Source organism: Dendrobates tinctorius, unplaced genomic scaffold (genome assembly GCF_039654945.1).
Source record: "Dendrobates tinctorius isolate UK_male_01 unplaced genomic scaffold, ASM3965494v1 ptg000232l, whole genome shotgun sequence".
NCBI classification, from domain to species: domain Eukaryota; kingdom Metazoa; phylum Chordata; class Amphibia; order Anura; family Dendrobatidae; genus Dendrobates; species Dendrobates tinctorius.
Genome location: NW_027361899.1, coordinates 3,445,711 through 3,467,771, shown reverse-complemented (window position 1 = coordinate 3,467,771; position 22,061 = coordinate 3,445,711). Strand labels below are relative to the sequence as shown.

General features: G+C 48.8%; 1 protein-coding gene across 7 annotated transcripts in view; it reads left to right on the top strand.

The window, feature by feature from the left end:
• The window catches only part of MDGA1 (MAM domain containing glycosylphosphatidylinositol anchor 1), a 441,180-nt gene that overhangs the window by 217,732 nt on the left and 201,387 nt on the right, over positions 1-22,061 (top strand). For 5 of the 7 annotated variants that reach the window (XM_073556267.1, XM_073556270.1, XM_073556268.1 and 2 more), the window contains exons 2-3: positions 11,264-11,403; positions 18,311-18,485. The exons of 1 other annotated variant lie outside the window; for it this stretch is intronic. In XM_073556267.1, the coding sequence (XP_073412368.1) occupies positions 11,264-11,403; positions 18,311-18,485 (315 nt within the window). Of the gene's footprint in view, positions 1-11,263; positions 11,404-18,310; positions 18,486-22,061 lie in introns of those variants that run through there. One more of the 7 variants, XM_073556271.1, reaches the window with a different exon arrangement.

Genomic DNA, 22,061 nt, shown 5'->3' with positions numbered 1-22,061 from the left:
TCATTGGAGAACAGCATTGGGGTGGTCTACTCTCCTGCTCTCAGTCATTGGAGAATAGCATTGGGGTGGTCTACTCTCCTGCTCTCAGTCATTGGAGAATAGCATTAGGGTGGTCTACTCTCCTGCTCTCAGTCATTGGAGAACAGCATTGGAGTGGTCTACTCTCCTGCTCTCAGTCATTGGAGAACAGCATTTGGGGTGGTCTACTCTCTTGCTCTCAGTCATTGGAGAACAGCATTTGGGGTGGTCTACTCTCTTGCTCTCAGTCATTGGAGAACAGCATTGGGGTGGTCTACTCTCTTGCTCTCAGTCATTGGAGAACAGCATTTGGGGTGGTCTACTCTCTTGCTCTCAGTCATTGGAGAACAGCATTGGGGTGGCCTACTCTCTTGCTCTCAGCCATTGGAGAACAGCATTTGGGGTGGTCTACTCTGCTGCTGTCAGTCATTGGAGAACAGCATTGGGGTGGTCTACTCTGCTGCTCTCAGTCATTGGAAAACAGCATTTGGGGTGGTCTACTCTCTTGCTCTCAGTCATTGGAGAACAGCATTGAGGTGGTCTACTCTCTTGCTCTCAGTCATTGGAGAACAGCATTTGGGATGGTCTACTCTGCTGCTGTCAGTCATTGGAGAACATCATTGGGGTGGTCTACTCTCCTGCTCTCAGTCATTGGAGAACAGCATTGGGGTGGTCTACTCTCTTGCTCTCAGTCATTGGAGAACAGCATTTGGGGTGGTCTACTCTGCTGCTGTCAGTCATTGGAGAACAGCATTGGGGTGGTCTACTCTGCTGCTGTCAGTCATTGGAGAACAGCATTGGGGTGGTCTACTCTCCTGCTCAGTCATTGGAGAACAGCATTGGGGTGGTCTACTCTCCCGCTCTCAGTCATTGGAGAATAGCATTGGGGTGGTCTACTCTCCTGCTCTCAGTCATTGGAGAATAGCATTGGGGTGGTCTACTCTCCTGCTCTCAGTCATTGGAGAATAGCATTGGGGTGGTCTACTCTCCTGCTCTCAGTCATTGGAGAATAGCATTGGGGTGGTCTACTCTCCTGCTCTCAGTCATTGGAGAATAGCATTGGGGTGGTCTACTCTCCTGCTCTCAGTCATTGGAGAATAGCATTGGGGTGGTCTACTCTCCTGCTCTCAGTCATTGGAGAATAGCATAAGGGTGGTCTACTCTCCTGCTCTCAGTCATTGGAGAACAGCATTGGGGTGGTCTACTCTCCTGCTCTCAGTCATTGGAGAATAGCATTAGGGTGGTCTACTCTCCTGCTCTCAGTCATTGGAGAACAGCATTGGGGTGGTCTACTCTCCTGCTCTCATTCAATGGAGAATAGCATTGGGGTGGTCTACTCTCCTGCTCTCAGTCATTGGAGAACAGCATTGGTGTGGTCTACTCTCCTGCTCTCAGTCATTGGAGAATAGCATTAGGGTGGTCTACTCTCCTGCTCTCAGTCATTGGAGAACAGCATTGGAGTGGTTTACTCTCCTGCTCTCAGTCATTGGAGAACAGCATTTGGGGTGTTCCACTCTCCTGCTCTCAGTCATTCGAGAACAGCATTTGGGGTGTTCCACTCTCCTGCTCTCAGTTATTGGAGAACAGCATTTGGGGTGGTCTACTCTCTTGCTCTCAGTCATTGGAGAACAGCATTGGGGTGGTCTACTCTCTTGCTCTCAGTCATTGGAGAACAGGATTGGGGTAGTCTACTCTGCTGCTCAAGTCATTGGAGAACAGCTTTTGGGGTGGTCTACTCTGCTGCTCTCAGTCATTGGAGAACAGCATTTTGGGTGGTCTACTCTGCTGCTGTCAGTCACTGGAGAACAGCATTGGGGTGGTCTACTCTCTTGCTCTCAGTCATTGGAGAACAGCATTGGGGTGGTCTACTCTGCTGCTTTCAGTCATTGGAGAACAGCATTGGGTTGGTCTACTCTCCTGCTCTCAGTCATTGGAGAACAGCATTTGGGGTGGTCTACTCTGCTGCTGTCAGTCATTGGAGAACAGCATTTGGGGTGGTCTACTCTGCTGCTGTCAGTCACTGGAGGGACTGCAGGCTGCTCTTCTGCTGTTAGTAATTGAAAGGATGGCAATGGATATTGTCTACTCTCCTGCTCTCAGTCATAGGAGGGAATGCAGTGGGGGTTATCTAGTCTCCTGCTGTCAGTCATTTTTAGGACTGCAATGAGGATAGTCTACTATCCTGCTGTCAGTCATTGCAGGGACCACAGATTTGTAGCTCACCCTCCTGTTGTAACTCATTAGAGATTGTACATTGGGGTATTTTTACTCTCTTGCTGTCAGTATGTAGGGAGACCGCAATGGGGGTAGTCTAACCCCCTCTTGTAGTTAAAGGATGAACTACAGCATGGTTTTCTCAAGGTTCATATTCAGTGGAAGGACTGAGATGTGAGTGATCTATTTCCCTGTTGTCACACAGTTAAGGAACAGCAACTGGGACAGTTTACTTCGCTGCTCTCAGTGAATTGGGTGATCCACTTTCCTGTCCTCAGTGAATTGGGTGATCCACTTCCCTGCTCTCAGTGAATTGGGTGATCCACTTTCCTGCTCTCAGTGAATAAGGTTGTAATGTAAGATATGTCTGTAAAGTATGATTTTGCTGGAACCTTCCAGAATATTCCATTCTATAAGAAAATCAGCCTGTCACAGCTGCAAATGTGTAAAAACACAAGCCGCGGAGACACATCACATGTTTCTCAACGCAAGCAATGACTAGCCAGGTCTTTCCCCAGGAAGGAACAACCACGGGAAGGGCAGTCTCCAATGAAGGAATCCACCTATGCCAAAAGATGGTATCCATCCACAGACAGCTGTTTCTGGGTATTGCCCCTCATCAGTGTGGAGTAGGAAACTGGCTGGTAGGAGCAATGCCTAGTAAAAAGACTGTGAAAAATGAGGATGAATGAACTCATGGAGATCAACATCCCACACTGCGGAGACACCATCACATGTTTCTCAACGCTGTCTGTGGACGGATACCATGTTTTGGCATAGGTGGGTTCCTTCATTGGAGACTGCCCTTCCCGTGGTTGTTCCTTCCCGGGGAAAGACCTGGCTAGTCATTGCTTGCGTTGAGAAACATGTGATGGTGTCTCCGCGGCTTGTGTTTTGCATGTTTTTGCATATTTCCCCTAAGGGATGGGGGCATTGCTCTAGAATCACTGCGTTGAGAAACGTGATGGTGTCTCCGCAGTGTTGGATGTTGATCTCCATGAGTTCATTCATCATCATTTTTCACAGGTGCAAATGTGATCCTCTCCCCCCTCTTTAACAGCTGTGTGTATGTGTCCTCTGCATGCTGGTTATAGGACACCGGCCATTTCCTGAGTAGCTAAGGAATGTTGATTAGCTAAGTGAAAGAATGGCTTTGTTTGAACCATGCGGGGCAAGCATATGAATGAGAGATATTAAAATACGCCTAGCACGGGCTCCGGTCGCAAGAGAAAAATGAAACGGACATTTCTGTAGTCTGCGCCGACCCGGCTTTGCTATGGTGGCTCTTGCGAAGTTCTAACACCTCCAGAAACTGAGATATGGATTACTCCCAAACGGTGTGTCACAACTACTGTATGTTTGATCTTGTTTTATTGTACTCGATAAACGGGGAAAAATGATACCAATTGCAACTTAGAGAGTAGGGGGGCAGACCCTCTCCAGCCGGCCCCTTTTGTGATGTAACACAGCAGAGGCCATAAGGGATGCTAGTCGACAAACAGCCCAGTTAAGCTGCAGAGTCTGTGCTGACAAGATGCAGAGGGACGTGTGACTGCTGCCCCTCCCCCGGCCACATGGTTTGCCTAATACTAACTAAGCACATGTAAGTGTTAATCTCTGTTTTTTTAATCCTTGTTATTTTATATTTGCAATGTACATATCTAAGGTCTCAACTTTGTAACAACTTTTACCTGTGTAATCACTGCCCCACTTTGGGGAATAAACCGTAAATTTATTAGCTCTGTCTCCATGCTCTAAGAAGCGAACACGTGCCTTTAAGATAATTGCTACTAATTTGGGGGTTTGCTATGGACCCTCTTAATTAACTCATTGATTAAGTAAATCGTAGCTGGTGGCAGCGAAGTGTGATTTGGACCCCAGGCACTGCTGGCTGTGACGGAAGGGGACTTTATAAGCTAATTGGGTGGCTGCGGCCAGAGTGTTTATAATTCCCTCACTGCAGCGTGCTTTGCGGCCAGACCTCATTGAAGCAACCGGCCGGTGACCAATTATCCCAGGTGTAGTTCCCTGACTGACTTGAGGGTAAAGGGGGGCGCCTAAGAGCTGCGAGTTCCAAAGTGGAACTGAGAAAGTGGGATATCCATAAATCCCCGCAGTTCTTGGAAGGTTGTTATCAGTGGTGGGGCATCCAAAATACCCCCCCTGCGATAAATTGTTAGAGCGAGATTAGCTTGCTGTGTTTTGGTCACATGGTGCCAGTGGTGAGATAACTAAGATAAGCCCCACTGTGCCTGTGATAGCCGTGTGTTGGCAGTGTGTCGCATCCCTCCGTCCGCTGACATACCCGTGTCAGTGGTGGGATCGTGACATATTGGTGGCAGCGGTGGATCATGACAGGGGTGATCCACTTCCCTGCTCTCAGTGAATGGGATGACCCACTTTCCTACTCTGAATGGGGTGATCCACTTTCTAGCGATCAGTGATCAGGGTGCTCACTTTCCTGCTCTCGGTGATTGGGGTGCTCACTTCCTTGCTCTCAGTGAGTGGGGTGATCCACTTTCCTTGCTCTCGGTGAGTGGGGTGATCCACTTCCTGAGGTTCTATGAATGGGCTTGTGATTTTCCATCCGGGCCATCAGGCTTCACACTATACCTCCTCCTCTTACCCATGGGTAATACCGGCCCTGTGCAGCCTTCACCATTCCCGTCCGGCTCCACAGATGATTGCGTTGGGTGAAGGGTGCTTCTTCTAAGGTTGATGTCGGTCCTTATATCTAGACCCGGCGTCACATCTAGTTGTCTCCATATTGATGGACGCTGTCACCACAGACACACCCGGCTGTTCATGGCAGCATCATGCTCACACTTCATCCTTGCCATTAGCTCTCGCCTGTCAGTCTCACAGCTGGGAGATTGATGTCAGGCTCGGAACAGGCTCAGGAATTATTAACATGGATTTCCGGTTGCAATATTCCATATATTGAGTACAGACAGCTGTCACTGATGGGATGACTCCTTCACCCTAACAGGAGCCAGAGCAGAGATTACCCAAAGCTATGACTTGTATGTATTACTCCACATCGTACATGTGAGATTGGATCTACCATCGCACTTATGTATGTACTATCACTTGTGTGAATTCTGCTTATCTAGGCTCAGGCGGTGCAGTAGAAATGGACACATTCATGAAAGCTCCAGCTAAAACTGATAATACAGTAACATTCAACTTCACAGCAGACTGTAAAGCAAGATGCTCTTCTTTGCCAGTCTTGATGTTCTGACATCTAGTGGTCAGTGTAAAAACTGCAATATGCTGCTTTCTAGCTGTTTTCTTTTGAAGTCACATTCTATCAGTGTTGAGCAATGGATTTAGTGCTTCTTGACCCTGGGGATGAAGAACCAGCTCATAATTCATGTAGGCGATATAGAGAGTCAGAGATAGTGGGGCTCGAGGACGCCGGAGCCCACTGGGTGTATATGATCATGAGTGGGATAAGAGTCCGATCCGCACTCACCCCAATCACAGCCTGAACCTTCCTGGAGCCTTTTGTTGCCACAATGAATTGTGTTGTGTTTACATTGTACCATTTTCCTCCGAGCTGTAAATGATCTGATTTATAAATTGATCAGGATCCACCAGAGACTAAACCCTGCGCTGGCCGTCGGTGGGCTGGTGAATGGGGGGTGCCTATTCTTTACATCTGTGGTCATTATATACATGTTTTGTGAGTCAGTATATGACGAGCGGCAGGACGAATCTACACTCCGATGGCATATTTCTCGCTGCTCACCAATGGCACATCCACTGAACTACAAGAGTTCATCTCCCCCTGTCCCTACATGAAGTGAAAGTGCAGGAAATCCACATTTCTCTACGGTGCAGATTTCTCACACGTCGCTGGTTTTCTTACTTCAGTCCACACAACATATAATCAGCCGTCAGTAACGCTGGAGATGATGGCAAACAAGCGGCTAAACACGACTCGACCCTTCCCTTTACTAAACATCTCCATGTATCTAATTAATTACTCATTAAAGTCATCTCATTTGATTAATTACCTTGCTCCAAACCTCAGATACAAGACAATTAATGTAACAGTAACTTGACCCATGGTATTGTCTAATTTATGCATCTATTAGAGAAAATCCTCCGTATTGTTTAAATGTCTTCTATGTTCTTGATCTGAGAGTCTCTTGTTAGCAGCTGTGATTCATTAAAAGTCAGAAATAAATTATAATAGTCTGTCTGCAGCCAATACTAAGAGAAGGACCCTCTATACAGAGATACATAAGATTCTGTCTGCAGCCACCACTAGGGGGAGCTCCCTGTATACAGAGATACATGGTAAGACCCTATCTGCAGCCACCACTAGGGGGAGCTCCCTGTATACAGAGATACATGATAAGATACTGTTTGCAGTCACCACTAGGGGGAGCTCCCTGTATACAGAGACACATAAGATTCTGTCTGCAGCCACCACTAGGGGGAGCTCCCTGTACACAGAGACACATAAGATTCTGTCTGCAGCCACCACTAGGGGGAGCTCCCTGTACACAGAGACACATAAGATTCTGTCTGCAGTCACCATTAGGGGGAGCTCCCTGTATACAGCGATACATGATAAGATCCTGTCTGCAGCCACCACTAGGGGGAGCTCCCTGTAAACAGAGACACATAAGATTCTGTCTGTAGCCACCACTAGGGGGAGCTACCTGTACACAGAGACACATAAGATTCTGTCTGCAGTCACCACTAGGGGGAGCTCCCTGTATACAGAGATGCATAAGATTCTGTCTGTAGTCACCACTAGGGGGAGCTCCCTATATACAGAGATACATGATAAGATTCTGTCTGCAGCCACCACTATGGGGAGCTCCTTGTATACAGAGATACATGATAAGATCATGCCTGCAGCCACCACTAGGGGGAGCTCCCTGTATACAGAGATACATGATAAGATTCTGTCTGCAGTCACCACTAGCGTGAGCTCCCTGTATACAGAGATACACGATAAGATTCTGTCTGCAGTCACCACTATGGGGAGCTCCCTGTATACAGAAATACATCATAAGATCCTGTCTGCAGCCACCACTAGAGGGAGCTCCCTGCATGCAGAGATACATGATAAGATTCTGTCTGCAGCCACCACTAGGGGGAGCTCCCTGTATACAGAGATGCATGATAACATCCTGTCTGCAGCCACCACTAGGGGGAGCTCCCTGTATACAGAGATACATGATAAGATACTGGCTGCAGCCACCATTAGGGGGAGCTCCCTGTATACAAAGATACATGATAAGATCCTGTCTGAAGCCACCACTAGGGGGAGCTCCCTATATGAAAAGATACATGATAAGATCCTGTCTGCAGTCACCACTAGGGGGAGCTCCCTGTATACAGAGATACATGATAAGATCCTGTCTGCAGTCACCACTAGGGGGAGCTCCCTGTATACAGAGATACATGATAAGATCCTGTCTGCAGCCACCACTAGGGGGAGATCCCTGTATGCAGAGATACATGATAAGATCCTGTCTGTAGTCACCACTAGGGGGGAGCTCCCTGTGTAAAAAGATACATGAATAAGATGCTGTCTGCAGCCACCACTGGGGGGAGCTCCCTGTATACAGAGATACATAAGATTCTGTCTGCAGCCACCACTAGGGGAAGCTCCCTGTATACAGAAATACATGATAAGAAGCTGTCTGCAGCCACCACTAGGGGGAGCTCCCTGTATAAAAAGATACATGATAAGATCCTGTCTGCAGTCACCACTAGGGAGAGCTCCCTGTATACAGAGATACATGATAAGATCCTTGCAGTCACCACTAGGGGGAGCTCCCTGTATGCAGAGATACATGATAAGATCCTGTCTGCAGTCACCACTAGGGAGAGCTCCCTGTATACAGAGATACATGATAAGAGCCTGTCTGCAGACACCACTAGGGGGAGCTCCCTGTATACAGAGATACATGGTAAGACCCTGTTTGCAGCCACCACTAGGGGGAGCTCCCTGTATACAGAGATACATGATAAGATCCTGTCTGCAGCCACCACTAGGGGGAGTTCCCTGTATACAGAGATACATGATAAGATTCTGTCTGCAGCCACCACTAGGAGGAGCTCCCTGTATTCAGAGATACATGATAAGATCCTGTCTACAGCCACCACTAGGGGGAGCTCCCTGTATACAGCGATACATGATAAGATCCTGTCTGCAGCCACCACTAGGGGGAGCTCCCTGTATACAGAGACACATAAGATTCTGTCTGTAGCCACCACTAGGGGGAGCTACCTGTACACAGAGACACATAATATTCTGTCTGCAGTCACCACTAGGGGGAGCTCCCTGTATACAGAGATACATAAGATTCTGTCTGTAGTCACCACTAGGGGGAGCTCCCTGTATACAGAGATACATGATAAGATTCTGTCTGCAGCTACCACTATGGGGAGCTCCCTGTAAACAGAAATACATGATAAGATCATGTCTGCAGCCACCACTAGGGGGAGCTCCCTGTATACAGAGATACATGATAAGATTCTGTCTGCAGTCACCACTAGGGGGAGCTCCCTGTATACAGAGATACACGATAAGATTCTGTCTGCAGTCACCACTATGGGGAGCTCCCTGTATACAGAAATACATAATAAGATCCTGTCTGCAGCCACCACTAGAGGGAGCTCCCTGTATACAGAGATACATGATAAGATCCTGCCTGCAGCCACCACTAGGGGGAGCGCCTTGTATACAGAGATACATGATAAGATCCTGTCTGCAGCCACCACTAGGGGGAGCTCCTTGTATACAGAGATACATGATAAGATCCTGTCTACAGCCACCACTAGGGGGAGCTCCCTGTATACAGAGATACATGATAAGATCCTGCCTGCAGCCACCACTAGGGGGAGCTCCTTGTATACAGAGATACATGATAAGATCCTGTCTGCAGTCACCACTAGGGGGAGCTCCCTGTATACAGAGATACATGATAAGATCCTGCCTGCAGCCACCACTAGGGGGAGCTCCCTGTATACAGAGATACATGATAAGATCCTGTCTACAGCCACCACTAGGGGGAGCTCCCTGTATACAGAGATACATGATAAGATCCTGCCTGCAGCCACCACTAGGGGGAGCTCCTTGTATACAGAGATACATGATAAGATCCTGTCTGCAGCCACCACTACAGGGAGCTCCTTGTATACAGAGATACATGATAAGATCCTGTCTGCAGTCACCACTAGGGGGAGCTCCCTGTATACAGAGATACATGATAAGATCCTGCCTGCAGCCACCACTAGGGGGAGCTCCTTGTATACAGAGATACATGATAAGATCCTGTCTGCAGTCACCACAAGGGGGAGCACCCTGTATACAGAAATACATGATAAGATCTTGCCTGCAGCCACCACTAGGGGGAGCTCCTTGTATACAGAGATACATGATAAGATCCTGTCTGCAGTCACCACTAGGGGGAGCTCCCTGTATACAGAGATACATGATAAGATCCTGCCTGCAGCCACCACTAGGGGGAGCTCCTTGTATACAGAGATACATGATAAGATCCTGTCTGCAGTCACCACTAGGGGGAGCTCCCTGTATACAGAGATACATGATAAGATCCTGCCTGCAGCCACCACTAGGGGGAGCTCCTTGTATACAGAGATACATGATAAGATCCTGTCTGCAGTCCCTGTATATGGTTGCTGTCAGTTATTGGTTGGAGCTAATTTACTTAAATGGGTTTTCTGTGACTTTCTTATTTATTACTATGGGCCTGAGAACTATCAGGCAGGTATTTGCTCATTGACAGCCAGCTCCGTGCAGTCAGGCAGGTAGGAATTAGCCGTCAATCAGCGCCGCTCTGTGGTCACTGCCAGGCAGGTAGTTAGCGGATCCCTGCCTGTTGGTTCTCCGGGCCATAGTAATCAGTCTCTTAATACCCCTTTATTAATACATGTAGTTATAGTGAGTGGTCCGGGGGGCTCTGGTGTGTCCCCTCCTATCTGCGTTTCTAGAGCCTTGTGCACACACAGATATTCAGCCAGTGTTTGGGTCTGTTCCCCGGTAGGGAGGGAGCTCTGCATATAATGTTACCTCATCTATGGGGAGACAGGACCCCCAATAGGGAGACGAGACCCCTCTGTGCATTGCTGCCCGTTTTGGGCACTTTGCCCCCGCTGCCCCCATGCTCGCGGGCTCATGTCACGGTGGACGTAGACCCTTCCCCGGTTCACCGGACCCGTCCTCTTCTCCATGAGAACCTTCACTAATGGACTGGACACCACGAGGAGAAGAGGCGGAGATGGAGCCGAGTCCTGACATCGATTTCCACATTATGATATCGAAAAGATTGTATTGTCAGATCGATGGCGGCGCGGCCCCTCCGCAGCCCATTCACCGCCACATCACAGGAGCGAGTTCCACATCAGCTCAGAAGCGCCTGATCGTTACTTGAAGTAACGTTCTATTTAGCGATGTCCTTTCTTCCTGGGAGATCAATGGCGCCTGATGGAGAGGATAGTTAATCTTAATTACCAGTCGTCTCTGCCATAAACCTACACGGGGTCCGACCTGCAGCACACTGCGTGGCTTCTTGCTTTTGAGTAGACCTAGTGATGTCCAGGGTTAGAAAATCGTGGCTGCTTATTTTTACAGGAACAGCGCCACCCTTGTGCACAGGTTGTGCCTGGTATCGCAGCTGAGATCCATTTACATGAATAGAATTGAGCTGCAGTACCGCACACAACCTGTGGACAGGGTGGCGCTGTTTTGTGGAATAATAGTTCAATGCTTTTTATTTTTCTATTTATGGAAATGATAGTTACTTATAGGTTCTCTTATCTGATACTAAGAATCCCAAAAATTAGGGTTTTGTAGGAATCGGAGTCATTGCATTTGCAGTTGTGAAGTTATAAGAAATAACCAAAATCAATGTATGTCTGACACGTCCTGTAAATAATAGCGCCACGTGGGCTGAGTGATGCGTAGGACCCGCCCGTATGCCTGTGATGATCGCGCGTGTATTCCGTGGACGCCCGATAACGCTCTCGTGTTTTCTTGCAGCTCCGGCGCAGGCGCAGATCATTCACGCCGGTCAGGCCTGTGTGGTGAAAGAAGACAACCTGAGCGAGCGGGTGTACACCATCCGGGAGGGCGACACGCTGGTGCTGCAGTGTCTGATCAGTGGGCACCCGCGGCCGCAGGTAGGACACCGCTAATCTCCGCTCCACATCTCTTATCCAGGAGATCCGGCTCCAACGTTCACTCTGGAATCGCCAAACCTCCGGAACTCTGGAAACGCACTTAACATTTAAAGGGGCGCGGCCGCCACGTCAGCATTGTCCAGTTTTGCTGTTGTTTTATTCCCACTGCTCCCCGGAATATTCGGTTTTTCATTTTTATAAAGAAAACTGAACTTTGCAACCCATGAGGGGCTCTCCGATATGCAGCACCTCTACTTATCAGAAGCATCACCTCATCGATCCCAGCGATCAGCAGCAAACCTGTGTGCGATTTCTCTGCAGTGCCACCACAGGAGAGGAGAAGCATTGCACAGTTCCCATTCATATCTGTGTACTGGAGGACAGGACCGGTCCGCAGGGGAAACGCTTTTTACTTCTCCGCTCTCTGCTCTGAACAGCGGACCCCACAATGTTACAGGGGTTGTCTTGGCTAAACTGGCTTTCCTGCAGGGAGCCATTCTGACGGTGCGCTATATGCATACTGTCAGGATCGCCATCTCGGCGCTCTCCGCAGTCAGTAATGGGGCTCACGCTGTCACCGCACAGGATCGGTGCGCGGTGGTGGAGCAATGTAGTGTAGTCACCCTGGAACGCCCGGCTCATCCCCTCTGCCCAAAGTCACAACTGGGGAAATTACTTGTAGTGTGAGGAGCCTGCGAGTGGGGATCCCAATCGTGAGCACAATGTCAGGATCCAGCACTCTGCAGTCAGAATGAAAGCCTGCAGACACTTACGTTTAGCCCAGAAAACTCCTTTAACTCTTCGTGACATAATAGTGTATAAATAATGAGTTCCCTCATCTGCACAATGCCTTATTGTATGGCCTGTGGCGTGCGGGCGATGAATGTGGACGCTCTCTCTGACCCTCCCTCAGCGGGAAATCCCAGCACAATCTCATACCCAGCCAGATAGATGGATGTCCATGCTCTCAGCGCCATGAAGAGCCTCGTTTACCCCCTCCGTGCATGTGGACGTAGCTGTACATCCACTCTGGGGTCTGCATGAGCCGCCATCTGCCTCTAACAGCAGCGACCAGTGCTGGCTCTGATCGCTGGTGTTTAACCATTTAGATGCTGAAAGCCCCCACGGCTGACATCTCGGTACTCTTGTAAAGCCCAGACCTTCTTTTACGCTATATGCCGCAGTACACAGAATAAGTGATCAAAACACTGCAGGTTCCAGTCCCTTAAAAATAAAGAAAAACGAACAAAAGAGCCCGCTTCGTCTCCCGGCCCATAATCCAGATCTTTAGTCTCCTTCTGCCGTGATGACATTCTGTGAAATGATATCATCCGAGAGCAGCGCCGGTGACCTTGTCAGAGCGGAGCCCCGATCTCTGACTTGTTGGCAGTTCTCGTCTAGTCATGAATATTTAATGCACTTTTTATTCCGCTCTCTAAATCCTCATTGAGTTCTTCAAGACAAATGTCTCAGGTCGGTTTATTAAGTGGCCCGGATGACAATGCAAACCTCCGCTCAGCTACTTGTAAAAGCCTTGGAACGGCAGCGCAATGCCAGGGTGCAGCCGCGGCTGCCGAAATCTGCTCTCATATATTTGTAGAATGAAAGCTTTGGGAGATTGATTGCAGGGAGGAGTGTTGGTTGGAGCTTTCCTTTCTTCCTTGTCTATTGATTGTCCCAGATTTCATCACTGGTCCTTTTGTCCCCTCGCTTGAGTCTATTACTTATGTAGCAGGAAGGTTTTACATTTGGTGGAAGCTTTTTGATGTATTATTTTGTGATCCCAGGAGTCTGACGTCTATAGTGTCAGCCTTGTAAGACAATGATGCAAATCTTACTTTCCAGGTTTGTAGACAAAAAGCTCAGCAGTTAGCAGAACTCGAGGATGCGGATGATTGTGCGGCACAATGTAGGACACAGGCAAACGCTGCTCATCATTGCTGCCTCCATGGAGATCGGGGGGAAAGACACAGTAGAAGTTATGTGTTCTGTGCAATGTGGGCACACGGGTATACGGCAAGTCATCTCACATTGCGGAACCAGTTCAGTCTGTTACAGAGAGGCAAAGTGACAGGAGGTGGTGAGATCAGGAGACCTGAACGGAGGTAGAAGACCAAAGGGTTTTAGTCTCTGTAGAAGAAGCTCTGAGACTGTTTGGTGAGAGAAGTCTGGAGACTCATGGATGATAGGAGAAGTCTGGAGACTCATGGATGATAGGAGAAGTCTGGAGACTCATGGATGATAGGAGAAGTCTGGAGACTCATGGATGATAGGAGAAGTCTGGAGACTCATGGATGATAGGAGAAGTCTGGAGACTCATGGATGATAGGAGAAGTCTGGAGACTCATGGATGATAGGAGAAGTCTGGAGACTCACAGGTGATAGGAGAAGTCTGGAGACTCATGGATGATAGGAGAAATCTGGAGACTCATGGATGATAGGAGAAGTCTGTGTGACATATACTGACCACGGGTAGGTTACGTCCGAGAGTGGACCCTCTGGATCGCGGCACTGGAGCTCCCAGGGGCGAGCGCGCCAGGTGGTGCCGACCCCTATACAGGGGCCGTTAGGGGCAGGCCCTCGGAAGACAGATGCCGCGACTGCTAGACCCAAGAGGGGCGGCTCAAAAGACTGACTGAGGGGTGCAGGACTGAGCATGGAATGAAGAGGGGGTAGGAAGTACAGAGTGGGAGCAGGACGGAAACACAGAGTATAGAACTGGGCACTGGAGTACAGAACGGAGACACGGAGTACAGGACTGGGCCCTGGAGTGCAGGAAGGAGAAACGGAGTACAGGACTTGGCACTGGAGTGCAGGACGGAGACACGGAGTACAGGACTGGGCACTGGAGTGCAGGAAGGAGACACGGAGTACAGGACGGGGCACTGGAGTGCAGGACGGAGACACGGAGTACAGGACTGGGCACTGGAGTGCAGGACGGAGACACGGAGTACAGGACTGGGCACTGGAGTACAGAACGGAGACACGGAGTACAGGACAGAGACAGAGAGTGAGAAGGGGAAACCCCTAAACACTGGGCCAGGATACCGTAGGAAAGGCACACGATAATCAGGCGTCTCCACCATGTTCTGGGCGGGCGCTCCAGGGTTAAGAGACCTGGAAAGTGCGCTCCCACGGCCTAAGGCGCCCGCAGGAAGCAGGCACGCGCCGGACAGAGGAAAAGGAGGAAGCGGGCACAGAGCGGGGTGGCGAGCGCCGGTGAGTATAGGCGGCGGCAGGCCCCGCTGCTGCTGGGGCGGCGGTGGCTACCGCCGCTGACGTGACGTCTGGAGACTCATTGATGATAGGAGAAGTCTGGAGACTTATGGATGATAGGGGAAGTCTGGAGACTCATGGTTGATAGGAGAAGTCTGGAGACTCATAGGGGATAGGAGGTCTGGAGACTCATGGATGATAGGAGAAGTCTGGAGACTCATAGGGGATAGGAGAAGTCTGGAGACTCATGGATGATAGGAGAAGTCTGGAGACTCATGGATGATAGGAGAAGTCTGGAGACTCAAGGATGATAAGAGAAGTCTTGAGGCTCATAGGGGATAGGAGAAGTCTAGAGATTGATGGGTGATAGGAGAAGTCTGGAGACTCATGGTTGATAGAAGTCTGGAGACTCGGGATAGGAGAAGTCTGGAGACTCATGGATGATAGGAGAAGTCTGGAGACTCATGGATGATAGGAGAGGTCTGGAGACTCATGGATGATAGGAGAAGTCTGGAGACTCATGGATGATAGGAGAAGTCTGGAGACTCATGGATGATAGGAGAAGTCTGGAGACTCATGGATGATAGGAGAAGTCTGGAGACTCATGGATGATAGGAGAAGTCTGGAGACTCATGGATGATAGGAGAAGTCTGGAGGCTCATGGATGATAGGAGAAGTCTGGAGGCTCATGGATGATAGGAGAAGTCTGGAGGCTCATAGGGGATAGGAGAAGTCTGGAGATTGATGGGTGATAGGACAAATCTGGAGACTCATGGATGAAAACTGAACTTCTTCTGCTCCCACCATCTACTAACCTCCCTAAATCTGACATTTCCCTCTCTGTGGGTGGCACCATAATAACACCCCGACAGCAGGTGCGCTGTCTGGGTGTTATGTTCGACTCCTATCTCTCCTTCACCTCCCATATACAATCTCTTGCCCGCTCATGCCGCTTACACCTAAAGAACATCTCTAGAATCCGCCCTTTTCTCACCATGGAAACAACAAAAACTCTCACTGTCGCCCTGATCCACTCCCGCCTAGACTACTGTAATGCTCTATTAATTGGCCTCCCTCTCACTCGACTCTCCCCTCTCCAGTCTATCCTTAATGCAGCAGCCAGGGTTGTCCATCTGGCTAATCGTTTCTCAGACGCGTCCGCTCTTCGCCAGTCGTTACACTGGCTGCCAATTCATTACAGGGTACAATTCAAAGTACTTGTTCTCACCCACAAAGCTCTCCACAGTGCGGCACCCCCTACATCTCCTCCCTCATTTCTGTCTATCGGCCTAACCGACCGCTGCGCTCTGCAAATGACTTTCGACTAACCTCTGCCCTAATCCGTACCTCCCACTCCCGACTCCAAGACTTCTCCCGTGCTGCGCCAATCCTCTGGAATGCTCTACCCCAAAATATTAGGACCATCCACAATTTGCATAGTTTTAGGTGCTCGCTCAAAACACATTTGTTCAGAGCGGCCTATCACATTCAGTAATCAAAGTCATGTTTGTGTGTGTAGCCCATTCACTATCTCCATCTAACCCCCACCCCCTGAAGATGGCTGGACCGTCATTGTAAATACATCATTGTAAATACAAACCTGTGCTTTGTATCCCCCCCACCTCATTGTAGATTGTAAGCTCCACGAGCAGGGTCGTCTTATTTCGCTTTAATTATTGTATTGTTAACGTTGTTACTTATGACTGTTGTGTTTGAAACTGTTCAACTGTAAAGCGCTGCGGAATATGTTGGCGCTATATAAATAAAGATTATTATTATTATTATTATTATTATGATAGGAGAAGGCTGGAGACTCATGGGTGATAGGAGAAGTCTGGAGACTCATAGGTGATAGAAGTGTGGAGACTGATGGGTTGTGGGAGAAGTCTAGAGACTGATGGGTGGTCAATAATGGGAGAAGTCTGGATACTGATGGATGAAGAAGTCTGTAGAGTGGTGGATGATGCAAGAAGCCCGGAGACTGATGGATGGATAGTGAAGGAAGGAGATAGGAGAAATGAAAGTGTGGCAGGTGAATATTGGGAACTGATCAGTGAAATATGATGCCCATAATGGGGTTGTTGTTTGGCATATAACTTTGATTTATCCTTTGGACACCCACTGACTAGCTAATATTAACGCTGTCCGTTGGATGTACAGTGGCATGTAAAAGTTTGTGCACCCCTGGTCACAATTACTCTTATTGTGAACTGTGAAGCAAGTTGAGGATGAAATGATCTAATAGGGCTAAACTTACAGATGACACATTTCCTGTGTATTTTAGGCAAAAAAATATATATATTGACATTTTTTACATTTTCAAAATTAGAAAAAGGAAAATGGGCCGATGCATAAGTTTGTGCACCCTTGAAGATTTGTGTGCTCAGATAACCCTGACCAATGTTTCAGACCTTAATTAGCCTATTAGGGTTAAGGCTTTTTCACTATCATTGTTAGGAAAGGCCAACCTTGTGCCAAAACAGCAGCCATGGGATCTTCTAAGCAGCTGCTGAGCACTCTGAAAATGAAAATGGTGGAGGCCACAAAGCAGGAGAAGGCTAGAAGAAGATGGCAAAGCGTTTTCAAGTTGCCCTTTCCTCCGTTTGAAATGTAATTAAGAAATGGTAGCTGCCAGGAACAGGAAAGAGCTGAAGAGCACAGCGCGGTGCGATGTGTAGCAGCCGCTGCTAAGACCTGCAGATCAGATGCTGTGTAATAGAACAGGAGCAGATCTGTGACTCAACAGAGGCTCCTGCACGTTGGAGCTGTGCGGTGTCAGATGTTGGACCCCGCTGATTTGATTTTTATGGCCTAAGGATTATATGCCTGGACGACCCAATTAAGGAAGAAAACAGGAAACTGATCGGCTAAACACAAAGGAAATGAGAACAACGAGGGATGAGAGGGAGGAACAATTTGGAGACTATAAAGTGATTAAACAAAACTAGAGACAGATACGTTAGATCAGGGTTAGGGAATCTTTTTTCTGCCAAGGGCCTTTTGGATATTTATACCATCCTTCGGGGGCCGTACAAACTCTGTCCACAAAATGCATCCTGTCCACAAAATGCATCCCGACTCTGGCACTGGCGTCAGGATGTGATCTTTCATTGCATGACCTTCAGTGTTCAGTAGTGAACACTGCACATGCGCTCACAAAGCAAGAAGAAATTAATGAGCTGGTGGCAATCAAAATACAGCTCCCTGCCAAAGCACTGGGGGCCGGATAAAAGGTCATCGAGGGCCGTAAATGACGACCCGGGGGCCTGAGGTTCTCCACCACTGCGTTAGATGAAAAGTTGTAGGCGATGAGGGAGACCAGAGATCGACTGGGGAATACAAGGAGACAGAAGATTGGTAAGTATCTAGGAGATATGAGATAGAGAGCCCTGAAGAACGGCAAGAGAGAAGAGACTGAAACCTGGAAGCAAGAGACACAAACGAAAGACTGCAGACTTTTCCTTGGAATGATCAGGAGAAACGTCTCATAACTGGAGATATGAAAGGGAGCAGGAGATGTGATAAATGTCCATAGGAGACTGGACAGATGGTGGAGATGGTGGCAAGAGACCTTCTCTGTGAACTGCAGGAATCACTTTCTCTGTTTCTTGACTTTTGTTGTAATTTCTATTACTGCATTATAGTACCATTGGAGATCCGTGACTAATGGACAATTCCTTTCCTTTTGTAGGTACGGTGGACAAAAACTGCAGGCAGCGCATCAGAAAAGTTTCAGGAGACCTCCATCTACAACGAGACCTTATGCATCGAGAAGGTCCAGAGGATGCAGGGAGGTCGTTACTATTGTAAAGCCGAGAATGGGGTTGGGGTCCCGGCCATCAAGTCCATTCGAGTAGATGTGCAGTGTAAGTCATTCAAAGGCAGCCCAGATTATTCCCACAGTTCTAGTGTGCGCCCAGCCTTCTGTGAACCCATCCAGGACTCAACATAATCTGAGCTCGTTCTGAGGAGCAAAAGACCAGAAATCAGTCCTGAAAGTATCCGGGTACACTATGAGCTCTGTACGAACAGCAGTGGTGTGATTGAAGACAAAACTAATGAACAACATACAAGTATTTAGTGCTAGTCATTGGAGGGTCCTACAGCCAAGAAATGGTCCCAATTGTGACCCCAGAAGTAGCTCATAGTGTTCTTCTTGGTGGCCATTGGAACCCTCAAGTCGGCAACCCCCTTGTGATGTCTTGTTATCAGTATGGAGGTCACTATAGTATGGAATTCACAGATCCACAAACACTCATTGACAGTCCTTATTCTCCCGCTTCAACCTCATTTCCTTCTACATATCAGGGAAGCTGAGATATGGGGAGCTATTTGCAAATCATCTTCTATAAGTGCCTAAGTTTTCCTCTATGTCTCAGGCAGCCACAGATAAAACACTGGTGGAACATGAAGTTGATGGGCCCTAGTGGAATGTCTCCCCATTATCAGTGTAGCATTGATCTTCATAGATGGGCTATATAGGCGTATGTCTGGGATGTGCTACTGGTGAACCCCACTAATCTGGAGAGCGAAGAGACATTTCTCCTCCTAGTGTTGCTCTTGGCCACCCAATGTGCAGGGAACTGGGGCAAAGCTTGACTGGAGCAAATGAGTCTAAATTGTAGTATATTGCCATGACCGAAAAAAGTGAAGTTGTCCCATCACAGATCAGTGAGGATCCTGGTAGTTCGACCCCCCAAATATGCAGTCATAGCAGACCCTAGTGATAGAACTTCACTTACGATAACAGAAAACCTCTTTAGTTGCTGATTTCCCTGAGGATGGTTCAGTCTTCTGAAGATTGTTGAGGGCAGAACATCTATCAGATGAAGGAACATTTCCATTGTTGGGATGTGACACCACTCTTGGATCAGTGGGGTTCGGCCTCCGAAACCACCACTCATCCTGAGATTGATGATTGAGCACAGCGACCCCTTCACTTTCGTACCCCGCACAGGGATGTTGCCTCCATCATCCGCCTCCATTCTCTGGTCACTTTGCTCTCAGTCTCGTTCCAGCTCCTCATGATGTTGAGTCCTGAAATGTTCAATGTTAAAGCACCGACCGGAGGTTCCTGCTTTAATAAATCACATTTAGAACTATGGGGTGAATGGTGTGGCCCGAGGCCTGGTCATACTAACATCTACTCTTCACATGGACTTGGTAACACAAGGTCCTGTCGATGACCTTCGTGTCGGTGGCATGGCTCTTGTAGAGGCTGATCTCCTACCATATTCTGTGGACCTGGGAGGGTCAAGAACATGGATCCACTGGTAATAAAAAGCCAAAGTAATCGCCGATGCATAATCCTAATTATACAATGACTGAGGATTTTGTGAAATGATTTACGATCAATGGGGTAACTACCAGAAAATGGTGCAGCCCACCTCAGTGTCCACTGGGCCATAAGCCAGGCATAGCAGGAGGTGTGGACCCGACAGCTCAGGAGGTCCGCTTCTACTGGGAATGGGAGTCCATCATGATCAATAGGACCACTAATGGAAAAGAGCCAGAAACTGGATGGTGGACAAGAGAAATTGAGCTTAGGGCAAGAAAAAGTAGGAATGGAAGGTAATTTGAGGAAAAGAAACAATGACACCAAGCCTTTTCCTGGTTAAAGGGAATCTGTCACCGGGTTTTTTCCAGGATGATGCAGGGGCAGAGATCCTGATCACAGCAATGAGTCAATTACTGGGCTGCTTTCTGTAGCTTTATGAGCAGGAACTTATCACCAAAGGACTAGTTGTCTTGTGCCATGTAGTCCTCCATATTCATGAGCTCTGTATAATACCGCCTCCACTAGTGATTGGCAGCTTTCTGCCTATGAACAGGGTACAGAGAGCTGCCAATCAATGCTGTTGAAAGGGTTATACAGTGCAAAAAACACCCAAAATAGAAAAATTGAAATAAACACATCCCATAAGGAAACAGCCTTACCAAAATCTGTCAGATGATAAATGCACTAGCAGGATGCAGCGGGCCCTCAAAATAAAGGCAGGCAGTAGTTTGCACTTGTGCTGCCCCTGCCTTTATTAGTGGGGGCTTGCTGCATCCTGCTAGTGCATACAGTGCACAGTGTTCAGAGAACTGCTAGATCTGCAGCAGAGAAAACAGGGATTTTATTTAAACTGCAGCAAGCAGCCCAGTAACTGACGCATCGCTAGAATCCGGGTCTCTGCCTCTACATCATGCCTCTCTCTTGGTGGTCAAGGCAGACTTCTTGGCCATAGACCCCAACTTTAATGGCTAACCAACCATAATAAATACTGGACTCATAAGGAGAAACGTTACAAGGCTAGGAGTGCAGTAGTAAAAGAAGTTCTGAATCAATATCTCTCTGTCCAGAAATCCAGGATCTTCCAATATCCACATGCACTTAGACGGAGCCTCGGTACCAGAATCATCAGAAAGCTCAATCTCTATGCTGCAGTCCATGGCACAGCTATTACTCCTCACACTCGACTGGCAGCGCTCCAGTCAACGACACAGCTATCGCTCCCCACACACGGACTGGCAGTGCTCCAGTCCACGGCACAGCTATCGTTCTCCACACACGGACTGGCAATGCTGCAGTCCACGGCACAGCTATCGATCCCCACACTATGACTGGCAGTGCTCCAGTCCACGACACAGCTATCGCTCCCCACACACGGACTGGCAGTGCTACAGTCCATGGCATAGCTATTGCTCCTCACACTCGGAATGGCAGCACTCCAGTCCACGGCACAGCTATCGCTCCCCACACTAGGACTGGCAGTGCTCCAGTCCACGGCACAGCTATCGCTCCCCACACTAGGACTGGCAGCGCTCCAGTTCACGGCACAGCTATCGAACCACACTTGGACTGGCAGTGCTCCAGTCCACGGTACAGCTATTACTCACCCCACTCGAACTGGCAGTGCTCCAGTCCATGGCACAACTATTGCTCCCCACACTTGGACTGATGGCGCTGCAGTCCACGGCACAGCTATTGCTCCTCACACTTGGACTGGCAGTGCTCCAGTCCATGACACAGCTATCGCTCCCCACACACGGACTGGCAGCGCCGCAGTCCATGGCACAGCTATCGCTCCCCACACTAGGACTGGCAGCGCTCCAGCCCACGGCAAAGGCTCTTGCTCCACACACTCGGACGGGCAGCGCTCCAGTCAACGGCACAGCTATCGCTCCCCACACTCAGACTGGCAGCGCTGCAGTCCACGGCACAGCTCTTGCTCCCCACACTCGGACTGGCAGCGCTCCAATCCACGGCACAGCTCTTGCTCCCCACACTCGGACTGGCAGTGCTGTAGTCCACGGCACAGCTCTTGCTCCCCACACTCGGACTGGCAGTGCTGTAGTCCATGGCACAGCTCTTGCTCCCCAGACTCGAACTGGCAGTTCTGCAGCCTCACTAAGTACAAAAGCAGGAGAAGAGTGAACACGAGGGGGCTACACCGGAG